General features: G+C 39.9%; 1 protein-coding gene across 2 annotated transcripts in view; it reads right to left on the bottom strand.

Annotated features, from left to right (window-relative positions):
- Abcb11 (ATP binding cassette subfamily B member 11) overlaps positions 1 to 27914 on the bottom strand; it is a 70066-nt gene that overhangs the window by 29958 nt on the left and 12194 nt on the right. The window contains exons 6-18 of one of the 2 annotated variants that reach the window (XM_040745508.1): positions 27719 to 27852; positions 24647 to 24818; positions 22321 to 22445; positions 20752 to 20926; positions 17685 to 17798; positions 16349 to 16459; positions 14926 to 15051; positions 13776 to 13979; positions 11121 to 11291; positions 10511 to 10712; positions 9612 to 9675; positions 5142 to 5241; positions 445 to 606 (exon numbers count right to left, since the gene is read on the bottom strand). In XM_040745508.1, the coding sequence (XP_040601442.1) occupies positions 445 to 606; positions 5142 to 5241; positions 9612 to 9675; positions 10511 to 10712; positions 11121 to 11291; positions 13776 to 13979; positions 14926 to 15051; positions 16349 to 16459; positions 17685 to 17798; positions 20752 to 20926; positions 22321 to 22445; positions 24647 to 24818; positions 27719 to 27852 (1860 nt within the window). Of the gene's footprint in view, positions 1 to 444; positions 607 to 5141; positions 5242 to 9611; positions 9682 to 10510; positions 10713 to 11120; positions 11292 to 13775; positions 13980 to 14925; positions 15052 to 16348; positions 16460 to 17684; positions 17799 to 20751; positions 20927 to 22320; positions 22446 to 24646; positions 24819 to 27718; positions 27853 to 27914 lie in introns of both variants that reach the window. The other variant, XM_040745507.1, reaches the window with a different exon arrangement.

The raw sequence follows: 27914 nt of genomic DNA on the forward strand, positions 1-27914 counted from the left end.
TTAGAAGAGCAGAGACTTGCACAAGACACACTATCACCTGCTTTTTAAGTCAAGTTTTGTACCTCAGTAGACCAGTAAGATTAAAAATTGCCCTAAAATCCTTTTGTATTATTATTCAACAGACACATTTTCCATACAGGAAAGCTGCCTTCCTCCTACAATCTGTATCTTTATTTATTTATTTGTGTATTTATTTATTTATTTATCCATAGGTGTGATGATTGAGAGTCCTTGCCAGGCAAAATGAGAGTGTCACCTTCGCATCTTCCGTATGGCGGAGACTCTATGCATTGTTCATCTTTCAGAACTGGGGGTAGGCAGGAGAGCTAGCAAAAAAAGACTACATGTGTTAAAGCCTATAGGTGTTTGATTAGACTCAGGGTTAGCCAGTGATTTAAAAACAGACGGTATGAACAGAATAAAGTTACCCAGTTGCTTGCTTACCCCAAGGATCTGGCTGAATATAAAGGAGTAGATGGGTGTGACTGCCCCGTTAATACACGCACTCAAAGCTCCTACCAGCATGTAGTGCCATTCTGGAAAATTCAATTTCAGAATCCTTCTAACTGGAGCCGGTTCAACTTCTTCCACAGGCATGTCATTGTCCTTAGGGAAAGAGAGGGTTACATCACTTACCCAGACATAGTCATACTCTTTGGTGCTCACAGGGTTAAGAGTTACAAGCTGGCTCATTATGAGTGATTTCAGAGAGTCCTGGGATATGGTAAATGCTATTGGTTGGGACTGTGGCCTGTCTGAGGTGGGGATGCTCACTAAACAGTGAGTTGATAGTGCTCACAATAGCATACTGACTGACTCTCAAGCAGTAAGGTATGTGTTATGTCTTGAAAGTAACTCCTCATTTTAAAAACAACCTTGCTATGTGTATTTACACATTAAGAGCTTTAGGAAGTTTTGAGGTACATTTTCCATGCATACCAAGCGAGGTTCTTTAAGCTAGTAAGTGGCTGAAGCTCTGGGACAGGCCAGTGTTTCTGAGGTGAGACATATTTAATTCACAGTGGTTGTGCACTTGCGTTAATAAGATTTTCCTAGTGAGAGCTCAAAAGCCAGCAATACTAGATCCGGATTTCTGAACAGAGAACGAAAATTAGTCAGGACTTTCCCATTCTGATTTTTTAAATTGGTATTAGGATATCACAGCTTGTAACTTTCATCCCTTTGAGGGCAAGTATTATGTAAAGAACCTTGTTTTATTTTTCATCTTTTTGTATGTTTATTCAATGATTTGTTAAACTTAATACCCACACTGAGAAAGGATTCGAGGTGGCTTACACAGCTTTACATTGTTTTTTAAACTTTTTATGTTAAAATACACTAAAGATATCTGTACAAAATTGACTGACTGCAAAAACAATTCTACAAAATAATTAATGAATGCCCTTCTTTTCTGGTACAAGTTAATTTATCCTCCAGCTAGCTAAATATCAGGAACAGAAAATGGCACAAAGCTCCAAAAACCATTTCCCTTCTCTTACAAAGTCAAAGACCATATTACCAGTTCAGTTTAAATGGAAGGCTGGCCTGATGGCCGTTTCACTACAGCTGCAGCTGGAGCTGGTAATGAATTTGTCATCATGTCCCTTTTGAGTTCTCTCTTGGCTGCCTGCAACACTGCATTTTGTCACTGCTGCTCACTCACGCAGCAAATCCTCCTGATCGGCTGTTTCATCTTAGCCTACTAACTTGGGCCATCAGTGCCACAGAGAAGGTGCCTGGGAAGCAGCAGGCAGAGAAAGAGTGGAGTTCTTGGGAGAATCCTATCTAGCCACTGGCAGAATATACAGTCGAGCTCTCAGCCCGCTGGACCTTGGCTATTTTGCTAAAATGAGGGAGTTGGGTAAATCATATTTCTGCACAAGGGCATTAACTACCTTTGTTCAGATTGTCTTTTGAGGATATTTGTCTGGCCAACAATCTTGGAAGACATAGCTATTCCTTTTACCCCAAGCACTCAGCCCACCTGCCCACTAGGGAGAAGATAGGCTCCCCAAGCCTGTAAATCTTTTCCTATCATACAATTTACTTCAAGGTGGTATTATCTGGCCCCCTTTGTGTCTCCTTTTGGGAACTGGGACTTGAGCTGGGAAACCATTGCAAACTGCAGATACTGTTACTGCTCTGAGTAGTTCCCTATTTACCTCTGACTGTGGTGGAGTCTGCCTGCACCCTTGGGATGGTGGCAGACTAATGAGATGGCTTTCAGTAGGCCAAAACTAACCTTTGTATGCTTTGATAGTCCAGACCCGATGCTCACAGACTCATAAATGTCATGCTAATGTTCTCTGAATTCTACCTGTTCTCTAATGACTCTACTACCCCATAGGATGGTTACTTCTTTCATAGCCTAACAAAATGGTTTTCTTGTAGCAAAGTATCCTCAGCCTTAAGCAATGAAATATTTAAGGGAACTATGACATATCTTTGCCCTACAGTTTTCATCTCAAGATAAACTAATAAACAACAGCAGTTAACTGTTACACACACACACACAGACACACACACAGACACACACACAGACACACACACACACCAATATTTTAAAGAGAGTTATTATCTGCCAGGCATGGAGTGCATGCCTTTAATACCAGCATTCCTGAGGCAGAGCTAGGCAGATCTCTGTGAGTTGGAGGCCAGCCTGGTCTACAGAGTAAGTTTAAAGCAACTTGAGCAGTACAGACACTAGAAGGCCAGTCCCCAAAGGCTTATTTTATTTGTTGTATATAAATAAACAGCAGAGGAATAAAAAATAATATGAAGTCTTTTATACTTTATAAATAATAACTAAGTCATCTAGGAGATACAATAGTCTCTGACCTACCATACAGATAGACCCCATCTCAATAGACTTTTCCTAGTTTTCTTTTTTGATTTCCTGTGAGGGCCAGGGAAAGATAAAACTTCCTGCTGGAATTTTTGTGTCCTTCTTACTATATTTTTTACAGCAGTTCTGCATCCTAACAATAGGAGTCTCCTATCTGGATGATGATTTTAAGGTTTAATGATAAAATGGTACATATAACAAAGACACCAAGATTTTCCAGATGAGTGAGCATGGATAGCCATTTTTATGAGCCCAGGCTCTGTTCTATGTCTTAAGCTGGGAATAAACCCCGTAAGTCAGCGATGATGAAGCTACAAGTGTCTAATAAGCTCATCCTGACTTGATTCATATGTATTCCTTCTTCCTTCCTTCCTTCCTTTTAATTTATTTAGTCTTGCTAAAAAAGATTCATAAATATTAGAGGCTGAAATCTACTCTGTAGATGTCCCTTAATTCTAAACTTAACCTGATTAAGGGTATTTACCATCAGATCCCATTTATAGGAGGTAAAGACACAGCATGGAGGAGAACCAGCTTAGCTCTGTCACTAACTTCAGAACAAGAGTCTTAAGCCTCAACCCTTCTCCGTGTTCTGCAGATACCCCGAGAGACCACAAGATGGAGGTAATCACTTTATGGAAGTAGAACCTTCACAACACAGCAAACTGTTTCTCACTCCACAGACAACGAGGTGGGCCTTCTCCATCAGAATGAGAAAGAGCAAGACTCCTGCTTGGCCTTGTAGACTTTAGTTAAGTGCTAAAATCCTTTGAAATACTAAAACAGGACCACACCTCCTTCGTACAGTGCTCCCTGTCAATTAAAAATCGACTAGCCAAAAAAGAAAGAATTGGAAATTCCATTAGCCAAACTATATTGTTCCCTTTAAATTTTTCTTCAGGTCAAAGGGCTGGTGAAGTTACTGTATACACAAGAAGCATCAGGGAAACAACAGATGGTTTCCTTTTGGAGCCTGAACAATGTCATTTCAGCTTCTCAACATCTTTCCTGTTCCTCATTTTCATCTCTCTTGGAAGAGAAAATAAAAAATGGCATCTTTTGAAAGCTGTACCAGCAACATCCAAATGATGTCATTTGTTTTCTTCCCAGTGCCGTGAACATCAACAAAACAGTTAATTCTGGCTCCAGAAGGGAAGCTATTGCCAGGAACCATCCTTACAAATGCGTGTTCCCTCATTGTGTTTCATCCTGCGCCTCCTGAGAAAGATGGGTCTATGGGATTTATTGAAACAAATTTATTCAACATTGAGACCTCTATTGGACGTTAACAGAGAAAGACAGGAGAGAGCCTTAATAACACACAAGGTCTTACGGGGTATCATTCAAGAGTTTATCCCAAATTTCTCCTCTGTGAGCCAGTGTTTGTAATGATGTCTTAATGGATTCACACGTTTGGATTTCATTGAAGGCATCTTGAAATTACATCATGCATAATGGATGTACTTTCAATTAAAATATTCCCTGGCTTATTTGATTCGGTACGGAGAAGAGTCTGAGCTTCATTTTAGTCACAGAAACTCAAATTTTCATTCCAGTTAAAAACAAATCACAAACAAACAAAAACCTCTTGATACAAGGCACTGGGCAAAGTGCCCGTGTGACTCAGCATAGATGTAATGGGTCAGGAAGTCTAAGAAGTAAAATTTAGTAGGAGAAAAGAGAATGGCTTCAAAAATTAAGAGTTCCATGAAGAAGTTCTAATTCAGGCATACAGGGGATGAAAGGTGAGTCCATCATGGTGGGAAAGACTTGGGGTTTGATGTATGGCCCCTTACGAGAAAGATAATGTCTACAACAGTGGAATACCTACATTCTCATGAGTGTACCTTTTTATTTAAAACTTGTGACAATTTGTCTGAAGTCAAGCTTTATCAAATACCTTCATCAATTAAGAGGAAATTTTAAATTTTGAGAAAAAAAATGGTTTGGGGTATTCTTTAAAAAGTTAAAAAGTTACCTCCATAAAAACCAAATAATTTGCTATGCATGTTTAAGAAGCATATTTTCTGTTTATTGTAATTATTCCTCTAAAAATTGGTAGCTATTCCTTAACAATTCAGCTTAACTTAATATATGTTCCTCAAAGAAATTAACTAGTGAATCTAAGTTCTTTGGGAGGAGGTGTGTAAAGCATGGAGTTTTGACTAGGTCTGAATGTCCCCCTATTTGGTCTGATTATACACCTAGTAAGCATATATACCTAAAGATAGATGGGGCACCTGAGAAAGACTCCTCCCATGCCCCAAGCCCCTCCCCAGAGCAATGGGCATCTGACCTTGCTGTCTTCATACATAGATTTGTGATCAGCAATAGCCAATGGAGGGTCATGTGTCATTTGAGAAAGCTGAGACTTGGAGCGTTGCCGGATGGAAGCTCTGGAAGAAAAAAAAAACCAAACAAACAAAATCAGCAAGACAAGACAGGCTGTAGATGGCAAACCAGCTGGTGTCCCAGTTTACATCACACCCCAAATCAACAGAAGTGTTTCGTGGATCATGTGGCATCCAGGGCAGGGAACTTCCAAGTAAAGTTTGATGAAGTTGGGTAGATTGGGTAGATTTCTCTCAAACCCAAGCTCTGTCCCTTCTGGATCCAGATTCAGTGTGTACCAGGGAGAGAGAGAGAGAAGGGACCAGTTTCCCATCAGCCTACTAAAAGCTGCTGAGACACTTCAGTGTGTTCACAACCCACATGGTTCCATCAGCTACTGCCATGACAAAGGGGATGGTTTAGCACTTGTGTTTCCTTCTGGTTTAGGCTATAGTTTCTAGTCTCTGTCTGTAATTTCTATGTGTCTGACTGTCTCTGTCTCTATGTCTCTCTGTGTCTCTATTTCTCCCCCTATTCCTCTCCCACCTCTCCCTCTTCCTGTCCTTCTGCACGTCAGGATACAAGTGAGATAACAAAAAAGAAAACCAGGGTCCCCAGTGAGACTGTCTAGGTCTTTTGAGTCACATGCAACCAGGCCAAAGAGCTTCCAAGTTAGAGCTGATGAAACTTATCTCGACTGCCCACAGAAATGCAACATCAAAAACTTATTGAAATACAATTTAGCTTAATGTAATTGTTCATTCATCTACAGTGTGTTGGGTCCCTACATTATGTAAAAATGTTAGGTGCTAGAGGGAAGATAAAAACTAGCCAAATCACAGACATCTTTCTCAAGGAGTTTAAACCCAGATACTACTACATGTAATCAAAGCTAGTGTAAGGGAAAAAATCTGGTGGGTTGAATAGTAAAATTTGTAATTTTGAAGACTTAATTTGAAGAAGTACAGTGTAAGGAGAGAGACGATAGAGGGGAGGGGACCATGTCAACTGTTCCAGCCCTAGATAGAATAATTTACATGTCCTGTATTATTTGTATGCAGTGGAAATTATACTAAAAAAATGCCAAAATGGTGCCTGTCACTATCTGCTTATTCTGGCTTCCCCCTTAAAAAAAATCAGTAACATGTCAACTTCATTACTCTACTCTCTTCCCACACTATGTGAATGGCCTCCCTCTTAGTCATCCGGGTTCAACACTGTGCATTTCCCCGAAGTCACCTCTTTTCTTTAATCTTGTACATTCAAACTCTGGCCAAGTCTCATTATGATTCAGAACAAAGGGCTCCTGAAACTTGATTCACTGTCCCCAACCTCATCTCTGGGTTATTAACTTACTCCAGACTATGAAGAAAGCTGTGTCACCTGGAGTTCACAGGGTGGTCATAGGGAATCACGGACATATAATATGAGTGCAACTCAAAGCCATAGATCACATCAAACTCACAGCAGTTGACACCAAGGTAGGAGTATATAAGAAAGCAGAGAATGTCAATATTTAATTGAGTGTTTAATACCCAGTTCCAGATGTAGGAAGACCTATCTGTGAGTTCCTTCAGGTTCCTACTACCTTTATCTTGTACTTCTCAAATCTCCCTCTATCCTGGTCTTAAAACCTCTCTAACATGATGGACTGTTATGAGTCCATGAGCAATAAGTGTGCAGGGCAAGGGCTCTGCCTACCAGTTGGTCCTCAGTCTGCTTTGTCAGAAACACTATGGTAAGATTTCTTCACACCCCTTTTCAGAAATTATGCAACACCATCTTAAGAAATCCTCACTTTGTCAAAAGTTACATACCACTTCTCACTGCAAAGAGAAACAGCTAATTTGGGGGAGAAATGTGCTCTTTCTCTCTTTTTCAACATTATTATTTAGGAAATTATTTTCTGTTGCCAATTAACTTGTTTTATTGCCAAAGGAAGACTCAGCTATCAGAAAGACTATAACCCAAGAAACAAGATACAAATTAACATTTCATTTAGTCATCTTCTAGAAGAAAATCTTGTCACCACTTACAATGAGGTATTTTTAATAAAGCTCCTTATTCAAAGTTATAAATGTTTCTCTGCAGGAGGTTAATAGCTACTTTTTGTACGTAGATTGTCCTTCTGTATTTTTTAGTCCTAGTCATTAAATTGTAGAATTTGTGGGAAATGTAGCCAAATAAGAGACACTTGTGTAAAAATGGTTTTCTGTTATTCATCACACACTACTTAGAATGGATAGAACTTTGTTCTTAGAAATAAATAAAACATTACTTTCTAGATGACATGACCACAAGATATATGTCATTTTAACCCTATTTCAGGAATGTCCAGGCATTACTTGTATTTAAGAAAGTAGTTGCTCCCTTCAATCTGTGATTGATGTACTTTACTCATGATCAAACATACTGCCGTGATCAAATATAGTGTTACATGTCTATAAAACGTGCCTAACAATTCTGGTAGTATCTATATTTTCTACTATATAGTGTAACTCAAAGATAATGCTTGAGCTAGGCGTTGGTGGCACATGCCTTTAATCCCAGCACTCGGGAGGCAAAGGCAAGCAGAGCTCTGTGAGTTCGAGGCCAGCCTGGTTTACAGAGCGAGTTCCAGGACAGCCTCCAAAACAATACAAAGAAACCCTGTCTCAAAAAGCCAAAAAAAAAAAAAAAAAGATAAGATAATCCTTGGTTTTCCACTTCAATAAAGTAAACACTTCTTTACTTTTCTTTTCTTCAGTAGATTTGTTCTAAAGAGGAACAAAAACCTAACTGAGAGTTCAGATCTATAAAGAAAAGATGCATTAGCATAAACAAAATCTATATTTGAAATAGGTACAATACTTTTTAGTAAATTATTCCTGTAAAGTTAACAGTAAATAAAATAGTTTTGACTATGTAAAGCTGTTGTTGGAATGTTCTCTTTTAAGCAGCTTTAACTCCTTTTCAGTAAACAAGCAGCCATCTAGAATGAGCGAGTCCTATACTGAGCCTTTGCTCTGAGCAGTATTTGATTAACGTCTTGGAATTGGTGAGGCCAATGGCAGAGAGATGCATCAACTGTAACTTATTACTAGTTCTCTGCTGGAGGGGTAGAAAATGTTTTAAAGGTGTCTGTGTGAACACACACAAATATTTCTGGACAAAATTCTTCTTCTTTTTTTTTTATTTTGGTTTTACGAGACAGGGTTTCTCTGTATTGTTTTGGAGGCTGTCGGTCCAGCCTGGCCTCGAACTCACAGAGATCTGCCTGCCTCTGCCGCCTGAGTGCTGGGATTAAAGGAGTGCGCCACCAACGCCCGGCCTGGACAAAATTCTTAATACATAACTTTTTTTTTTTTTTGGTTTTTTGAGACAGGGTTTCTCTGTATTGGTTTGGAGATTATCCTGGAACTCTGTAGACCAGGCTGACCTCGAACTCACAGAGATCTGCCTGCCTCTGTCTCCCGAATGCTGGGATTAAAGGCATGAGCCACCAACTCCCAGCCTTAATACATGACTTTTAACACCAAAATTTTTTCAATAAAATTCTTAAACCAACATAAAAATGATGATTTACAGTCTCATTAACAGCACATTCCAAGACATGCTTTGAAAGTGAATAGTTATATATGTAAACAGGAAAATAATGATCTCATTTGAGGGCATCCTCTTTAAAAACTAAAACACGCATTTTATTCCATCCAGTTAAGGATGATTTTAGACTAAATGCATTACTCCAGGAGTGGAAGTGTTAGTAATTCAGTTGCTCAAGATAAAGAACAGAGGTGAAGATGGCCTTCATATAAGAGGGTTTCAAACAGTGGGCTAGGATTGGTTTGGAAAAATTAGGTGTCTGGCAGTTTGTTTGTTTGTAATTGTTTGTGTTTTCTCCTGAGACAGGGTCTTATGATATAGTCCAAGCTAGCTTTGAACTTATGATCTTCCTGCCTCAGCCTCCCAAGTATGTGGATAGTAGTACCAAGTTACCATAGTAGCTTTAAAAACCCCTCCTATTCTAGGCATTGGAAAGATGACTCAGTGAGTAAGAACACCGACTGTTCTCCAGGTTCCAATTCTCAGCATCCACATGGTAGTTCACAACCATCTGTAACTACAGTCCCAGGGAATCCAGTTCCCTCTTCTGACCTCTGTAGGCACCAGACACATACATGCAGGCAAAACACCCATACACATAAAATTAAAACAAATCATAAGTAAAATCCCTATTCTAAGCTCAATAAACATTTTAATCAGAGAGCCCTCCATCATGGCCCTTCACTCAACAGACTGAGATGACGAGTTAAATAAGCTGACATATTCTTATATCACAAGACCTGATGTCTGCATAGGGTTTCCTTCTTGGACCTGAGATATTGCCTAAGGACCACAACTGTAGAAGGCTCCTAAAAATATCTGAAAACATGAAAATCACATGGCTTGTGCTTACCTTAAACTATCCCGATAGCTCCCTCTGATAAAAGTCCTCTCAAGTGCACCATCTCTGGTTGCATCTTTTCCTGTTTAACACAACACAAGCCACTCCTTAGAGCACACAGTAAGCATGGCCGTATTTACATGGAATCATTTACTGTTTTGCCTAGAAGGTAATTAGTGCATGGACTATCCAAATATCCTATTAACTTATTGTTATAAATAAAACTTGAAAGTTGCCCAATGCATTCTAACACCCATCAAAATTCTGAAAGTACTCAGTGATGCTGACTTGTGTGAAATGTGCACTGACTGTCCTCTCTAAATACACGGTATCTTTTAGGATAAATTGTTAAAAATTAATGGGATCTCACTAGAGTTCGCAAAAACAAACAAACAGATAAGCAAAAACACTGATACAATCTGCAAACTTTCAAAGCTTACTCAGATTTCATGGGTGTTAAAAATATGCAATAGTTGTGTGTTCATGTGTCCACATGGGAGATGGTGGAGAAAGTCAAGAGTGGTTGATTAATCAGCTCAGGATAGCCACCGAGTCTGAAAGCTCAGACTGAGAAAAAGAAAGCATAGTAGGGCCTGGAATGTCTGTCTCCATCTGAAAATAAGTGTAAAATATTTAGTCATTGTTTAATTCACACAATAATGATGAGAATTCTCCATATGCCTGACACATCCAGGAAGACTGTCCTACTTGAAAAATGGTAGAGTTGAAATCAAAAGACAGTCTTCCTGGATAACTTAGCCGTCTGTGTTTTATTTATTACCTTCATCAACTGCATAACATCTGCTGGGCTTTGGGAGAATAAGCAATACATATTCACAGGTGTATAAATTCATCCAGTACTATAGAAATTCTTTAGTATAGTATAAGGTGAAAGGGAAAAAGGTACTTGCCCTTTATGCCCTTTTCTTTGGGGGCTTCATCTTCTTGGCTTTGCAGGGTCACAAGCATGAAGTAGACACCTTTTCTCTCTAACAGTTCTTCATGGGTGCCTCTTTCCACAGCTGCTCCGTGATCCAAACCAATGATCACGTCTGCTGTTCTGACAGTTGATAGGCGATGGGCAACTGAGACAATCGTATGCTCGTGTTGAATCTGTGAGAAGACATAGTGTACCCTTAAACAAGACTAAGACAGAACCAATACCGACCTTCACACCATCCCTGAGTCTACAAGGAAGTCAGTGTCAGACGCTAGGAACATCCTACGCGGTCTGTGCATGTATCAGAAATAGCCAACTGTTTCTTGTAGCCATAAATTAATACCACAGATTGACCTGATTGTGGCAATTAATCAATAACTTAATGGAGGGGTTACATCATGTTAAATATGAGTTTTAATTTTATATTGCATCTTTGGGGAATAAATCACAACTATGTTCTGTTCAACTTGAAATAGATGCTAATTGACCAGTACTTTATAAATTTTCAGACCAAATGTACTGACCTGATACTATCATTCCCTCCTTGAAGGGTCTGTGTAATGAACTAACTCTCCACAAACCTTATTCAATTCTCCTTGTACTATGGCTTCACTCTCATTGTCCAGTGCCGAAGTAGCCATGTCCAAAAGCAAGATCTTGGGATTCCGTATGAGGGCTCGAGCGATGGCTACCCTTTGTTTCTGACCACCACTTATCTGGCCTCCTCCTTCTCCCACAAGGGTATCAAATTGCTAGGAAACATGAGGAAGAATTTGATGGTTCCTGACAGCGAGCCAATATCCCTTCTAACTTTTTTTCTCAATTGTGAATTTTTACAGGTCCAACTTTCACTGAAAGTAATATCCATTTCCAAAATGAACTAACCAAGCAATACTTGCATATGAGATAGTAATGCATTGAATTGTGAGAGTGTTCCTTTTTAGTCCATGTTCAAATGAACATTTTCAACTAGAATGAAAATTGATCAGTCTTAAAAATCCGTCACTGTAGACTAAGTCACAAATTACAATCTTGTTTCCTTTCTCCTGCTGAACGCACAGCAGAACAGGATGCTAGGAGCTGTCTTTATCTTGTGAATGAAGGATTAAACCAGTTTTGTTTATTTATCCTTGCTATCCCAGCAAGCCCTGACTGAGTATCCCACAGGACTAAGTTATACACTCAATTAACAATGGAGTGTTAGAAGTCAGTTTAACTTTCTTAGTATCAGGCAATAAGGGTTGAGCTCTGTAGCACACATAAAGCATGGTACTGAAAGTCTACAGATATTGTCCTCACAGAACCCCAGGAGGCAAGTACTGCTACTTGTCTTAATGGTCGAACCAAGAGATTCTGAGTATAAAGGGTTAAACTAACCTGACAGAAGCTCGTAAAGCTAGAAGGAAGAGAAGATGGTTTGAAATTGAGGCAGCGTAATTCCAAAGCTTTATTCTCATTAGCTATTAAACCGTAGCATTCTCATAATGACAATGCTACTCAAAATGGTGATTTAGAAGGTGTGATGATTTGAATGAAATGGCCCCAGAGGCTCACAGGGAGTGACTCTATTTGAAAGGATTGGGATGTGTGGCCTTGTTGGAGTCGGCGTGGCCTTAATGAAGGAAGTATGTCACTGAGGGTGGGCTTTGAGGTTTCAGAAGTTCAACTCAGGTCCAGTGGCTTTCCCTCTCTTCCTCTGCCCGCGGAACATATGTAGAACTCTCAGCTACCTCTCCAGCATCATGTCTGCCTGTGTGTCCCCATGCTTCCTTCCTTAGCTGTAATGGACTAAACCTCGGAACTGTAAGCCAGCTCCAAATAAATGCTTTCCTTATAAGAGTTGCAGTCGGCCAGGAGTTGGTGGCTCACACCTTTAATCCCAGCACTTGGGAAGCAGAGGCAGGTGAATCTCTGTGAGTTGGAGGCCAGCCTGGTTTACAGAGAAAGTTCTAGGACAACCTCTCCAAAGCAATACAGAGAAACCCTGTCTCAAAAGAAAAAAAAAGTTGCTGTGGTCATGGTGTCTTGTCATAGCAATAAAACCCTGACTAGCATAGAGGGTGAATGGAATGTATCAGACAACTTTCTGTGACTTTCCTGTTTACACATTGTAGAATTTGGGGCAGTTATTGACCACACAGAACATCATTATTCATCTGCAGATGGACATAACAGTAGTTGCTAACTGGCAAGGTAGTTGTGAGGGTTAAGAACTAATGGATGTGAAGTGCTAGGACAAATCCTGACTGTAGTAAAAGCCATGCATTTAAGACTAGTGATGGTCCTGTGACTTAGCACACCCTCATGGCAAACACAGTGGATATAATATAGAGCTAGTTTTTGCAGACATGGCGATCACACAGAATGGAGTCATAACAATAAACACTTGGTTTGTGAGATTCAAGTCTAAGCACAAGGAAACTTAAGCATAATGATGGTGGTAGATACGATTCAGATCTTAAATGTTCCCTGCAATGGCTAATATTCATTTCCAACTTGATGGGATTTGAAACTGCCTAAAAGGCACAACTCTGTGTACATTTTGAGGGCATTTCCAGAAAAGGTAACCTACAAAGAGGAGAGTCACCCTAAATGTAGATGACTGATCTCCCAGGAGCTGGGATTGAAAGAGCAAACAGAAAACTGACTCAGCACCAGCATCCGTCTCTCTTGGCTTCCTACCCACAAACATGTGTGACCAGCTATGTCATGTTCATGCTACCACACTGTCCCTGACATGTTGGACTGTATCTCCTGGCTTCTGAGAGGTAAGCTGTTATGTTCTGCTACATACTCACCACAAGTAAGTTTTATCTTCTCACAAGCAAAGGAAACAGCTGACCTTTGACTGAAATCATATGTCCAAATTAATTTTTGCCTTATAAGTTACTTATGTCAGATACTTTGTCACGGTAACTGAAGGGTGGATAACAAGTAAGAAAACATTTCTCAAGCATTGCTTCATGGTAAATATTGCAAAATTTTCAACACATGCTTAATAGGTAGACAAAGAGATTATATCCACATCAAAGGGATCTTTATGAAAGATAGATCTCCAGTTCGGTAGATGTCAACTATATAAACAGTGTATTTTCACTTGAAAGGGAAAACGTGGCACATTTCCAGGCATAAACTGAGAGCATGCCATTAAAAATGTAAGGACTGAGGATTCAAGTGTAAAGGACATATTCTTCCTCGGATGACTTCTGCGTTCTCCTGGACCATAAGGAAGGTACCTGTGGCAGGGCCATGATGAAGTTGTAGGCATTGGCCTCCTTTGCGGCTTTGACTATGTCTTCCATTGTTGCTTCTTCTCTGCCGTAACGGATGTTTTCTGCAATAGTGGTAGAGAACAGAACTGGCTCCTGCTCCACTACCCCAATCTGATCCCTCAACCACCGGATGTTGAGAGAGCGAATGTCGTGGCCATCCAGTGTCACCTAGAGAGCAGAAGAGTCCTTCGAGCTTCTGAATCACAATGTTAGGTGATACTTAGTCACTGGAGAGAATAACCAGATACTAACAAGACTGTAATAGACACAATTACCATGGAATGAGGCTGTTTATACAAGGATATAATTGAAATAAAAAAATTCATTGTAGAAACACGGGGAATGTAAAAAAAAATCACTATGTGGTTGCTGGGAATTGAACTCAGAATCTCTGGAAGAGCAGTCAGTGCTCTTAACCTCTGAGCCACTGTAGGCCACCAGAATAAGAGGTCCAGACCCTTTTCTCCGGTAAGAGAAATACTTAGATTAACAATTATGGGTTAAATACTTAAGTCAGAGCTAGCCAGTAAGAAACAAGCAAACAGCCAACAGCTTCATAATTTAAAAAAAAATCACTAAACTTCTCATTGCTAGCCTCTGAAGGGGCACATTTTTAGCTTCTCTGAAGAGTAGCCCATTGTTCGCCATACTCTGGATATGTTTATTGTCTTTTGGCTTGTGACCAAAGAGGGACTTCATAAGATACAATAAAAGTGAGCAATAGCTGCTATCTTGTAGGTGTGCTTTACAGTAAACCTTGCTTTCTAATCTGATTCGTCAAAAAAAAAAAAAAGAACCACTTTGCTGCTCAAAGAAATTGAAACTATAAATATGAAACACAAAAAAAGCACTATAAGTAAATGTAAAATGCTAAATAAAAAAAAATCAGTGATGAGCAAAGGGGTCAAGACCAGGCGGGTGAAACCCACAGAAACTGCTGACCTGAATAAGGGGGAGCTCATGGACCTCAGACTGATGGCTGAGAGGCCAGCACGGGACTGATCCAGACCCTCTAAATTTAAATTTTAAAAAAAGATAAAAAAATCAATTTGACAACATCATCATTTGCATCCCCTTGCTCCTACATGTTGTGAAGTTTCTGGAAGATACATACCATGCCTTCACAGGGGTCGTAGAATCTCTGAATGAGCTGTAGTGCTGTGCTCTTCCCAGATCCACTGGATCCCACCAGAGCTGTCATTTCCCCAGGTTTAATGACCATGTTGAGGTTATTTAAAATCTAGAAGGAAAGAACTTATTTTAAGTTCATAATGTCACTGACCCTTAAACAAGTAGTTAGACCATATATAAGATACTCTGTGAGGATTTATGTATTGTATTTATACCTCTTGCATATGTGTCAGTGTGTGTGTGTGTGTGTGTGTGTGTGTGTGTGTGTGTACTTATGCCCCATGGTACTATCCATATATACTCATCAATCAATAACAAAAGAAGACTGTCTGGAAAAAGGTTTTACCATTAGAATATTGCTTAATAGCTGTGGCCAACAATACAATGATAATGTATTAACACTGGTAAATAAGCAAGGGTCACCTTTAAAATTATGCCTCAGTATGTAATTTAAAATACATCTGACATACTAGGATACCTCAAGGAGTCAATCTCAATTAGTTAAATAAGAAGCTCCTGTAAGTCACAAGTGTAATGATAATTCATAGACCAAGGATCAGAAATAAACCAATTTGTGGATGATATGCTTGAACGGTATAAGAGTATATTACTTGAATAACTTTGCCTAATAAATGTGTGTGCTGTGTTTCTAGGTCTAAAACCCTGTGAAGGGCAAGGACTACATGCCAGGATTAGGATTCAGTTCTGTGAGTATCACAGAAATAGTATCAGTAAAAGGAAATCAGAGATGCTAAGTTCTGGATGAAAGCCAATCATCATTTCAAAGTCAGTTCATTCAAGAGACAAGATGGAGTTTTCTGCAGAGTGGGGTTACCTCTAACACTCTTGCTCTGTGGGTTCTAGAAAACAGTCTATTTCCCTCACCGTGTGCCCTGCACAGTTGCTGAGCAACAGCACCAGGCAGCCTTCCTACAAGGCCTAACGCAGTGAGCAGCCTGGAGAACCTACAGACAGAAGGCAAACCTTTTCACAGCTGCTGGTTCTGCCAGCCACGCTTGCTCCCTCACTATGCTCCACCTTCTGTGGCTTCCAAGGAGGTGGTGACTGGAAGCTATACAACTTGATTGCTTTAATTGACTAGCACAAACCTAGAATGACAGGATCTGCCAGTCATTTCAACAGAGGATCTCATGGTTGACTTAGCCTGAGTCTTGTGCTAGACCGTGTTCCCACCAGAGGGATTTGCACAGTACAGTCATCACTTACAAATGCAGTGTGCCCCTAAGTTGGCACAATATACAAGGACACTTCCAGAGAAACACATCTCTGCCCTCTGTTCCTGGAAATTGAGTCAGCACTGAGAAATCAGTGTAGGTTTTGGATATGAATCACTCAAGAACAACAATAATATTAATAAACCCATCAGGCAAAAGGTCAACACTCACCTTCACTTCTGGTCTAGAAGGGTAGTGGAAGGTCACATTATGGAATTCAATTTCACCTTTGATTCGATCTAGCTTGTATCCTTCTTCTGACATGCAGTCGATGATGGGTTGCTGGAGTGTGATACAAAGATAAAATGATGATGCATGCAATGTGCATTTTGTGTCCATCTTAGGATTAGTTAACTCTCAAAGTAAACTGGGGCTGGAGACATGCATCGGTGGTTATGAGCACTTGTTGCTCTTACAAAGGACCCTGGTGCAGTTACCAGCAGCCCCACGTCACTTATAACTCCATTTCCAGGGGATCTGATGTCTTTTGACTTTCACAGGCACCAAGCATGCAATTGGTGCACATACATACATACAGACAAAATACACAGAAAAGTAAAATGAATAAACCTAATAAAAATTCTTTTAAAAGAAAAATTGTATCTGGGCAAAATATTGCAGAGATATGCTAAAGATAATTTGCTTCCATATTCCATATTTACAGTAGTTATTGTACTAGTCACTGCTGTTGAGATTGCTGAATTATTGTTATATTACTATATATTATATTGAATGTGATATTGATAGAATAGCAGAGAGTAAGTTTTATTTATTTAACTACTACTACTTGCTGAACCACTACTATAAGCTCATATATTACTAATATGATGATAAATTGTTTATTGATATATAATATATAATGTTAATACAGTTAGTATTTGTTGTAATGTATTATATTACACACATTTATTTTACTGAGATGATGAGAGGCAAAGTACAGTTTACATTGTTATGTCCTCATGAACCTGATCTTAAGGCCTTTCCCATCCATCCTTCCAGAATTGCCCTGGATCACTATGTTCATTCACACTGGACTTTCTTAACTCCTTGAGCTCACCAACATCATCATTTGCATTCCCTTGCTCCTACATGGAAGTTTCTCAATCAGGAATTCTTTCTTTGCTCTTAAGTCCCAAGAATTCATTTAAAGATTCCTCCCACTAGCCAGTCAAAGCACTTTGTCCTGTTTTGTCTTCTTTATTGGATTTAGCACTGTCTGATGTTATCTTTAAATGTTTATTTCTTACTGGATGTGGTGGCTCATGCCTTTAACTTCAGCACACACAAGCCTGAGGCAGGTGGATCTTATGACCAGGTCTACATAGCAAGCACCAGTCCAACCAGGACAAGACAGTAAGACCCTGTCTCTATCAATATTATTTCTTTGCATATATCTTCTAGTATGAGTGTGAGAGCAGGAACATATTTGTTCTAACAGATGGGTTCCCAGCTCTTAGAAACTGTGCAGGACATACCTCACTACCTATTTCTTTTGGCTTTTACGCACCCTGTCTATTGTTTGAAAAATGCTGGTGGCTGCTGACCGCCCAGTGGCAAAGACGTCCAAGGAAGAAGATGCATGACCAAAATTTATAGCTGCTACTATGACACAGAGGAAAATCTGAAATGAAGAGAAAAACATAGTGTTCACACATTTTTGTCAGTTTGTAAACAATGCCATTTACCATTTGGAGCATTTTGTGAATTATTGAGATTTCTCAGAAATATTTAAAGTTAAGCAGTTTGCAGGCTTTCTGGAAATATATCGATTATTATTATTATTTTTTTGCTGTGTAAAGCATTTCTCCATAGTGAGCATCACTCTCCTGAAGAGCAGGACTGAGGGAGTGGTGCAAGCAGGCTGAGAAGAATATCTCTTACCTAAACTGCTTTAAGACCACCCTCTCCAGAGAGCCCCCCCTCCACAAAGGAGGTCTTCTTACACCCTGGATCTGGGACCAGCAAACACATTCTGTAAAAGCCCTCTAGTAAATACTTCAGGATCTTCAGGCCAGATGGGTTTGAAACCCACATGTACACACACCATATAGTATGTAACAAGCTTAGCAATGTGTAAATAAATGGCCATGGTTATGTCCCAATAAAGTATATTTTTAAAAAATGGGTAAGGACTGTATTTAGCCCAATGACTATTTTACTGAGTAATTGGAATCTTCAATTGAAAACTAGGGATCAAACCCTTCCTTAGCTTGGCATTATAAACTATTGCCTCAAACAATTTTCTCTATGGGGGTTCTTAGAAAAACCATGAGTGAGAGAAGGCAAGACACATGCCCAATAAGACTATTTTCATGGGAAACATCATAGCTTTAGTCATGTGCATAGGAAGGTAGGAAGAGAGACTATAGGGGCAGGCAATGCCTAGGGCACCCTTCTAGGGAACAGGAGTCTGTGTTCCTTACAACATAGATCTGGAGGAAGGATAATTGGCTACTGGGCCAGGCCTATAGTCACTGAGACATGAGCATCATACTCTATGCCACTTAGCACATATTTCTTAACTGCATGGACATCTTTCATTTTTGTAGTAGTAGAATCATGACGCCAATCACAGAATAAAATTGTGCATACATTAAACACCTCACTCAGTGCCTGTTGCTCTATATACACTGAGTGAATATTATTTTCTATTACTGTCATTATTCTTTACCATTGAAACCTGAACCCTAATTGAAAAACCAAGACTTCACCCTCATTCAGTTCTTCTTCATCTTTCCCTATAGACCAGAAAGCATGTTTTTGTCTGTACACAAGTGATACTAATTACAGTGATCTATGTTAACTGCTTCCATTTACAACCCAATTAAGTCACAAAAATTTTGTGCACCACAAAATGTACTAGTTTAATCTAGTTGTTAGGTGAGTGGGCTAAAAGAACTCAAGAGTATTCAACTTTCATATTCGCTCTGTAGAGGTATATCCAAGATCTCTCTCTCTCTCTCTCTGATACACACACACACACACACACACACACACACACACACACACACATGAGAGAGAGAGAGAGAGAGAGAGACAGAGAGAGAGAGTATCATTAAAGAAAGTATTTTTTCTTCATAAAGATGCATTTATCAAGGCAAGGTGTAACCAGAGGACTATAGGGCAAAGTTGAGAATATGATAATGATTTAAACATTAGAGATACATACACTTTAATTTTCCCACTATGCAAAAATAAATCTAAGTTATGATAATATTAGCACTTCCAAACTATCTTTCAAAATTTATGTAACACTTGAATGTGTGTCATCAGATTCAATACTTTTAAACAAAGTTTGAAGCTGTGCCAGCTATCCATTCTTCAAACACTAAACAATTTTAAAACATTCTGTTGCTTCATTATCTTGCTCAGAGTGATTGGCATTAGATGGTCATCACTACTGACAATGCAAATGCTCCCCAGCTTCCCCTAGGGGTGTGTTTGTAATAAACAGTGAATTTTGAATGACAAAATTTCATGTAGTGAATTCCTGGTATTTTTCGTTGTTCAACTGGTGCCTGTACCACCCACAATCTGAAGCCAAAACATTCTACTTAAAAATCTTCCAAAAAAGCACCCCACCATGAACCTCATAGACCTTACTGTCTGAGGACAGAAAGGGGTAAGGATAGATGTAAATAGATGCAAAAGTTTCCCAACACATAAGCACACTGAAGAAAAAGAATAGAGGCGGTAAAGAGAACTCAAGACTAGATGAGTGTGCAAGACTAGATGAGTGTACAAGGCCTGGCTGGGAAAGGACAGGCAGTCAGTTGCCACCTTCAGAGGAGTTAAGTAAGAAAGGCATTGGGAGGGGCAACAAGAACATTGTTTTCCGCCCCAGACCCATTTGGTGACCCTGATATTTACTATCAGTGTTCCCTACCCTCTATGTTCTAGTCCGAGTCACTGTTTGCCATCATACGCTTACACGATTGGTTAATTAGTCCCTGTCTTTCCCAATGGGACAAAAAGAACCACATCTTTTTTTTCCTGCCCACTGTGCTTTGAATGAACCAGGCATACAGCAGACCCCGGTCAATGCCATGGAGTGCCTAACTGAAAGGACACTGTGAGTTAAAGGAGCTATAGCATTCATGATGGCATGACATCCCACAAATGAATTATGAAATATTCTTGTGTCATTTACTCAGTTGAAAATGTTACTGACTTAACATGTTAATAACCCACAATACATCACAAACACAGCCTGTGGGCACATATCTTGTACTATTACTATCTTCAATTGTACGGCCTGTTCATTTGTAGCTGACAGACCAATGGTTTCCCACTTCTATGGCACATTGTCTTTTGCCATCAGCTGGAGGGTCATTGTCATACAACTGTAAAATCTTTAGCTAATTGGGAGCCATTAAATTGCTGGCCATCAACCCACATGCTCAGTCTCTCTTCCCTAAAGTGTCCTAATATTGTTGGTCCATGAAGATGGACTTCAGCAATCCACCAAGGCTTTCCTGCCTAGGACATTAAAGCAATTATCCTTTTGGCTACTATGACAACTTTTCTGATAAACAAGCAAGAAATACCATATACAGGAAACAAGACCAAAGTACCTGGACCAGTGTCCCTGGTGTGTACTCTTCTTCATCAAGGACTAGTGTGGAGCCGTACCAGAAGGCCAGCGCATAACAAAAAAAAACGAGGCACCACGTGTATCCGGTAAAGAATCCCATCACCATTCCTTTTCTAATTCCCCAGCGCTGGGCAAACACAAGATTTTTCTCATACCTGTAAACATAAAAGGTTTGAATCAATGCCAGCTTGAGCAGCTCTGGGTGTAATATTTAAGATGGGTCATGATGCAGAATTTTATTCAGTGATTATGGTCACACTCAAACAAAGCTACTTAAGTTGGTCACAGCTTGAATGAGGAACAGTGGAATAGCCTTGGCCCCAAGAGAAAACAATGTTTTAACATATGTCTTTGTTTGGCATCTATTACTATTTATGTTTAAAGTGTTTCCTTGGAATGTATTTATCAGGTTCCTGTCAGAAAATAAGGCAATAATTATCTCCAAATCAACAGATTAGACCAGTTACATGGTGAGTTTCAGATCAGCCAGGACTACATAGTGAGACTGTATCTCAAAAAACAAACAAATCAAAAAGCTCAAAATATATTAACTAAATCATAAGAATAAATAAAATCTTTTTTTCTTTTCCAGGACAGGCTTTCTCTGTGTAGCTCTGGCTGCCCTGAAACGGGCTGTGTAGACCAGACTGACCTTGAACTCAGAGACCTACCTGCCTCTGTCTACCAAGTGCTGGGGTTAAAAGTGTGTGCTGCCAACACCTGGCTATAAAATCATATTTTTGACAACTACATCATTCTTGCAAATTAAGTTTTTACTTTCATTAAAAATTAATCCCTAGAATGATATGTCATAATTTATCAGTGTTAATTTTTGTTGGTTGGGAGAGGACACTGTTTTCACAGAATTGACTGTGTGTCTTCTTTCAAACTGTCTACTTAACTCGGTTGCTCATTTTCAAGATGGATTAATCATTATCTTATTAATACCTTTTAAAAAGCTTCTTACATTTTGTCTATACTAGTCCCTTGTCAGATGCACAGTTTACATAGAGCTTCTCCCTTTCTGGCGACTGTCTTTTCTGTGAGGTGTTTCCTTTGTGCCTGGGAGCTTTTCAATGTGGTGTCGTATCATTTGTTCATTTTTTTGCATTTCTGTGCTGTGTAGGCTTTTATTTAATGGCAGAACATGCTTCTGAAGGCTGACATGAATTATATGTACACTTCTACATCATCAGAGTGTGAAATAAGTTTTTTGCCTATCTCAACTCTCTAAAAACCATCTCCAAAAGCATATTGTACAGGGTGTGGTGCACACACCTTTCATTCTGGTACTTAGGTAACCATGACCTCAAGACCACCCTAGTTTATAGCAAGATCCACAGGGGAAAATGAAAACCCAAACATTGCGTTAGAATTTTTAAGGCACTCTTGCCATAAATATTTGTTGACCCAATTCTTTAAAAAAAATGTTCCCTCGTGTTGCTCTAAATGATAGTGGATATGCCACTTTGTACAAGATGGAGAAAGATCAGGAAATTGCACTGATTTATGAAATTCAGGAAACCAACAGATGTTCAGAATAACCAACCTTTCGACCTCTTTATTCTCACCACCAAAGGCAGCCACTGTCCGCATAGATGAAATCACTTCCTCAGCAACAGATCCTGCTTTGGCATAAGCCTTCAATTCCAGCTCCGTGAACTTAGACACACTCTAAAACCCAGAAGGGAAAAAGGAAGGTAGCTTGTCAGTCAACAGTTCATTTAACAAAATGAATAAATGGCATGGTTTAACGGAACACTGGATTGTTGCTGTAACACACGTAGAAAAAAGCTGGTCCAAGATTGGCTTGTGTTAAACATCATCCAAGGGTGTTTGGAGTTTGATATACCAAAATGACATTAAAAATCTATCTCAATGAAAATGTCCTCACGGAGTTAAGTGTCCTCAAGTCTGGTAAGTTTCAGTTGTTATACTAATGAGGTTCCTAAGTCAAACTATGACATACATATTCCATTGCTATTGGAAAGAAACAACTGCAGAATTTACAAACATTAGAGGCAAAGCCTGGAAGTCTATGTAGGCACATGTTTGTCCAGAGTAGAGAATGACAGAATCACAGTACACAGTGACACAGCATTGCAGAGGTAGTTCCACAGGAGAAAGCATCAGGTAAATATTTTGACTCAAATATAAAGGGTTTGCTAAATTCTAAATTTTTACAAAAGAAAAAGACAACTGTGTTTGGTAGTTTGTTTTTTGTTTTATTTTTCTTTTTTTGGTTTTACGAGACAGGGTTTCTCTGTATTGTTTTGGAGGCTGTCGGTCCAGCCTAGCCTCGAACTCACAGAGATCCGCCTGCCTCTGCCTCCCGAGTTCCCAAGTGCTGGGATTAAACGTGTGTACCACCACCACCCGGCTATTTGGTAGTTTTTAAAAATTTTACTTGAGGGCAATCATTCCATCTCTCAGGTGTGAAGACACAGTGTGTGACCTACAGATATGTGTATATCAATTTATCACAGGTTTGAAGAAAAATATTAAACAAATATAGAAAGGAAAATAAAAACCGAACAATTTTTTTCAGAACCCATTGGGGTCTTCAGTGGAATTTGAGGCTCTCTGGAGCAAGGTAGGAAAGAGGTTTGCAGGAAAGTCAGTTGCAAAGCATGCAAGGTCTTGTGGGTTTTAAAAATAATAAAATATGTTTTAACAGGTTTTTTTGTGTGTGTGTGCCAGATGGTACCCCGAGGGAATTATCACATGATTTAGACTGTTATCCCTGTATCAAAAACAATGGAACTGAGATTCTGAAGGGTTAAATGTGTTATTCTTCAGCCATATATGCTTGGGAGTGAGTTCTTTGCTATTTTTCCATATTGGCTGGGAAGTCTTTGAGTCATCGGTGGCTGTATGAACGCTTTACTAGAAACAACCACTATGGTGATTAACAGCTGCTGTTCAATGATGTCTAAGTACTGCTTTGAATTCTATCTATAGTAAACCCCTAGCATGCCTCATGTCATGACTTGTGATCTAAAGATTTCTTTTTTTAATGTGTTCTGTCGGGCAGTGGTGGCATATGCCTTTAGTCCCAGCACTCAGGAGGCAGAGGCAGGTGGATCTTTGAGTTCGAGACCAGCCTGGTCTACAAGAGCTAGTTCCAGAACAGCCTCCAAAGCCACAGAGAAACCCTGCCCCCCCAAAAAAAACCAATAAATAAATAAATATAAAAATTTAAAAATGTTTTCTATAGATAAAAAACGGTAATTCCTCAAGCCAGGGAAGACTTTTAGCTGCAGTGACCCCAAACTCCTATTCCTACACTTGGGTGTGGAGAACTGAAGTGAGGGACAGACACTACCAGAGCTGACACTCAGAGTGAATCCACAGAGCCAGAAGGCAGGAGTCTCTTTGGGTACTTATCACTGATCTCTGCGTTCTTTTGCCTTTTTGAGCGTCTAAGCATGGGGAGCAGCAGGACTGCTTCAGATGGGTTGGATCAGCATCAGGCTCCCCTCAACATCTAGTTGCGAAGTCCAAGTCCTAGATAGCACCCTTTGCTTCTCTGAGTTCCATTTATTGAACCGTAAATGGTGTTAGCCCTTTCCTTCTGAGTAAGAATTAGGGATGCTGAGTGCGGAAACCCTTTAAAAAGTTCCTGGCTAAATCAAAGATGCTTAATAAATGCAGTGGAGTGCTCTTAGCCAAATGATAAATAACCTGACTAAAACATCATTAATTCATATTTTGTGGAGCATTGTTTAATACTGAGGAATAATCAAACATTAGAAATCAATATAATGATAATCACATTGACTACGCTTGGGGAAGAGACCCAAGCGTTATGTTTTGGACCATAAGTGTACATCTGTCCATGGAGCAAAATAAAAATGAATTAAAAACATTCTTACCAGACCTATGATGGCTGCTCCAAACCCAATGAGAGGACTGACAGAAAGAATAACCAAGGTCAGTTTCCAACCCCTGTAGAACCCTATCAGGAACCCACAGATGGCTGTTGACATGCGCTGAATAAAGAGGGCCAGCTGGTCGGCAATGGCTTCATTGATTTTATTAATATCACTAGAAACAAGAAGGAAAGGGGCAGATCAACACAACTGAAACAGTTCTTTCTCTCTTTCTCTTATGTCTCCGCCCACTGTGGCTCTTTAGCAAGAAGTGGGGACTACTTCTTAAACATTCAAACATTTCTCACACCTTGGAATGTTACAATGCTTTCCTTACAGTCAGCGCTCTCTCTCTCTCTCTCTCTCTCTCTCTCTCTCTCTCTCTCTCTCTCTCTCTCTCTCTCTCTCTCTCTCTCTCTCTCTCTCTCTCTCTCCCCCTCTGTGTGTGTGTATGTGTGTGTGTGTGTGTGTGTGTGTGTGGTGTGTGTGTGTGTTAACTTTCAAGCTGATGTGGCTTCCTGAAACTCTGGATCGTCCCCAGGAAAAACTCATACTGCCTCCCCATGTCTCCAAAGCAAAGTGATTAATCTGTATACGTGTGTACGTACATCTGTCTGTCTGTATATCCGTCTTTCTCTATATATGTCTGATATGTATGTGTGTGTATGTGCCTGTCTGTCTGTATATAACTGTTTCTATGTTTATTACATTCTATTTGTTGGCAGTTGAGACTAGAGGCTAAGAACACAGACTCTGGGACCACACTCCAAATTTGAATGCAAGCTCTTCCTAGGAAAATTAAAAAATTTTTTGCATCAGTTTCCTCATCTATAAAAAGATGATAATAGCAGAATCCAACATAGTGTCCAGTAATTAGAGTCAAACTAATTAATACACTCAAGTATATAGAACAATACTCAGCATAATTAGCAGCCACCATGTGTTACTTTGGATCACTTTTTTGTTTGCTCATCTTACACTTCTGACCAGGCTTCTAGTTATTCCAGAGCTTCCGGGCAGGGAATGTAGAGAATTGCACAATATTGGTTGAATACGACTGCATTAAACTCATAAGCCTGAGAGCATTCCCTTAATCTCTTGTCTAGGTGGAGCAAACAGGGGTTGGTATTTAATAACATGAAGGAACCCAAGACATTACCCAGCAGACAACCATTGTCTTCTAGTGGTGTTAAGCATCTGTTGATGCTCACAGAGAGTGAACAGAAAGTTAAGTTTTGGACTCTAAAGTGCCTGAACTTCCACTCCCCCCTACTTTTGTTACTGGCAGACAGGATCTGAACCGGGTATTTCCTAGTTCTTAGCCTCTTATCCAGAGAACTGAAAATAAGGGCAAAAGAAGCAAGACCCCTTTATTTGGACTTTAGTGATAGCACAGAGTACAGAGAATATACTGTCAAGACTGGCAGCAGGCCACATAGTTGAGAGTGCTCAGCAGTCCCGTGTCACATGGCCTGGGATCTGTTTTTATGAGATCTAAAGAAAAGAGGGGCTGGTTACTAAGGGGCATAGTTTGGATGGCTCTCTATTTTTATTGTTAAATCAGAGCATTATTTTTTTCCTCCTACTTTTCATGTCTCTTCCTACATTGTGTCTGACTTTATCATATGTGTGCCCAATTATGCACAGGCATACGGTTGTAAATAGAGCATTGTCCCTGAAGTTTACCCAAGGACAGTTTTGTTTACTGAACAGGTTCTTAAAAGCGCTTCAGGTCCTTCTATTCTTCACACCCTGATATACTTTCAGCAGAAACTGCCCAAGTTTGATGGTTGCTAGGGGAGGAGAAACTTATCCCATTGTTCAGAGAGATCTATACACATAGCTGATACAGGTGGGGGTCCAGGGTTGCTAGGTGCATTGCTTAGAGAGGTAGGGGTGTGTGTGTGTGTGTGTGTGTGTGTGTGTGTGTGTGTGTGTGTGGCTAAGCTGCCAAGTACATTCATTACTGGAAGAGGGAAGGTATGTATAATCCAAACCAAACACAGTCCCGAGTTACTGCGCCTTTCACGCTTGCCTGCCTCATCTCCACAGTGACTTTAGCAAGGCTTCAAAGTTCAGTTCCAAAGGGTCCAACTACTGTAAGCTGTTTGGGGGTCTTTTGTTTATTTTTTGATTTTTGTTTTTGTTGTTGTTAATTTCTTAAGCTACTTTTAGAAATTATTTTTTGGGTTTGTTTCTGTGCCTCCATAGACATAGCAAAATAATTACTTCCAAGTGCACTTTTTCCATGTCGTATGTAGGTTTCCGTAGCCATCTCTCAGTTTCACCTTGTGTCAAATAACGACGCATATCTAAACTCTCTCCTGTAATAATTCATGTCTAAGAGTTTGACCAATGATCTATAAACAAATCTGTAATACCCTGTCTATTTTAGTAACCCTGTTATAAACTATTATCTACAAACATGCCATACCTATGAAAGTCTAATTCATGTTTATTTATTTATTTGATAGTTTTTAAACCAAGGTGTCATGTAGCCCAGGCTGGCCCTGAATACCCTGTATAAACAACAGTGGCCTTGAACTTCCGCCTCCACCTTTCACCTGCTGGACTAACAAGCCCTGAACTTGTAACTATGGGATTGTTTTTTGTTTTCTTTTGTCGCGTCTGCTGCGCGGCCTGTGTCCGAGAACGTGCGGAGGGTGTCGGGGATTGACAACACAGAGACTCGTTCAACGATGTAAAGAAAACTTTAAGCAGGCTCCAAAAAGGTTCAAGAAAACTTCCTAAGAAAGGCTCCCACCAGAGAAGCTTCTGCTCTCTCCTCTACCCTGGCTGGTTCTGCTCTCACCCCAGAAACTGATCTGGGCGTGGCAGAAGAGGCGGTTAGTCTCTGGACAAGGTCGAGCTCAGGGTGGTTTCTGCGGGCAGGCCTTTTCCAGGAACTTAATGCCCCCAGGCATTGTATTGTTTTTAGTAAACATTGTCTTACAGCTGCCTACTCCCAGGCAGAAGGGGAAGTGGGTCTCTGCTCAAGGTCTGGTGTTCCCACATTCTTTGTTTTTTTTTTTAATCAAAACGATACATTATGACGAAGTTGTACCAGCTACTTACTCGGAGAATCTTGAATTCAGCTCTCCCACAGAAGTGCAGTCAAACCATCCAATCTCCATCCTCATTATGTTCCGAAAGTACACTTTCCTCATTTTCTTTATTTGACGAGCCCCGGTGATTACCCAAAATCGTATCTGGAAGTCGACAAAGGCGTGTTTAGCATTGCAGCATTAAGCACACCTGTTTACTCTTTCTC

This window comes from Mesocricetus auratus, unplaced genomic scaffold (genome assembly GCF_017639785.1).
Source record: "Mesocricetus auratus isolate SY011 unplaced genomic scaffold, BCM_Maur_2.0 Super-Scaffold_100004, whole genome shotgun sequence".
In the NCBI taxonomy this organism is placed as follows: Eukaryota; Metazoa; Chordata; class Mammalia; order Rodentia; family Cricetidae; genus Mesocricetus; species Mesocricetus auratus.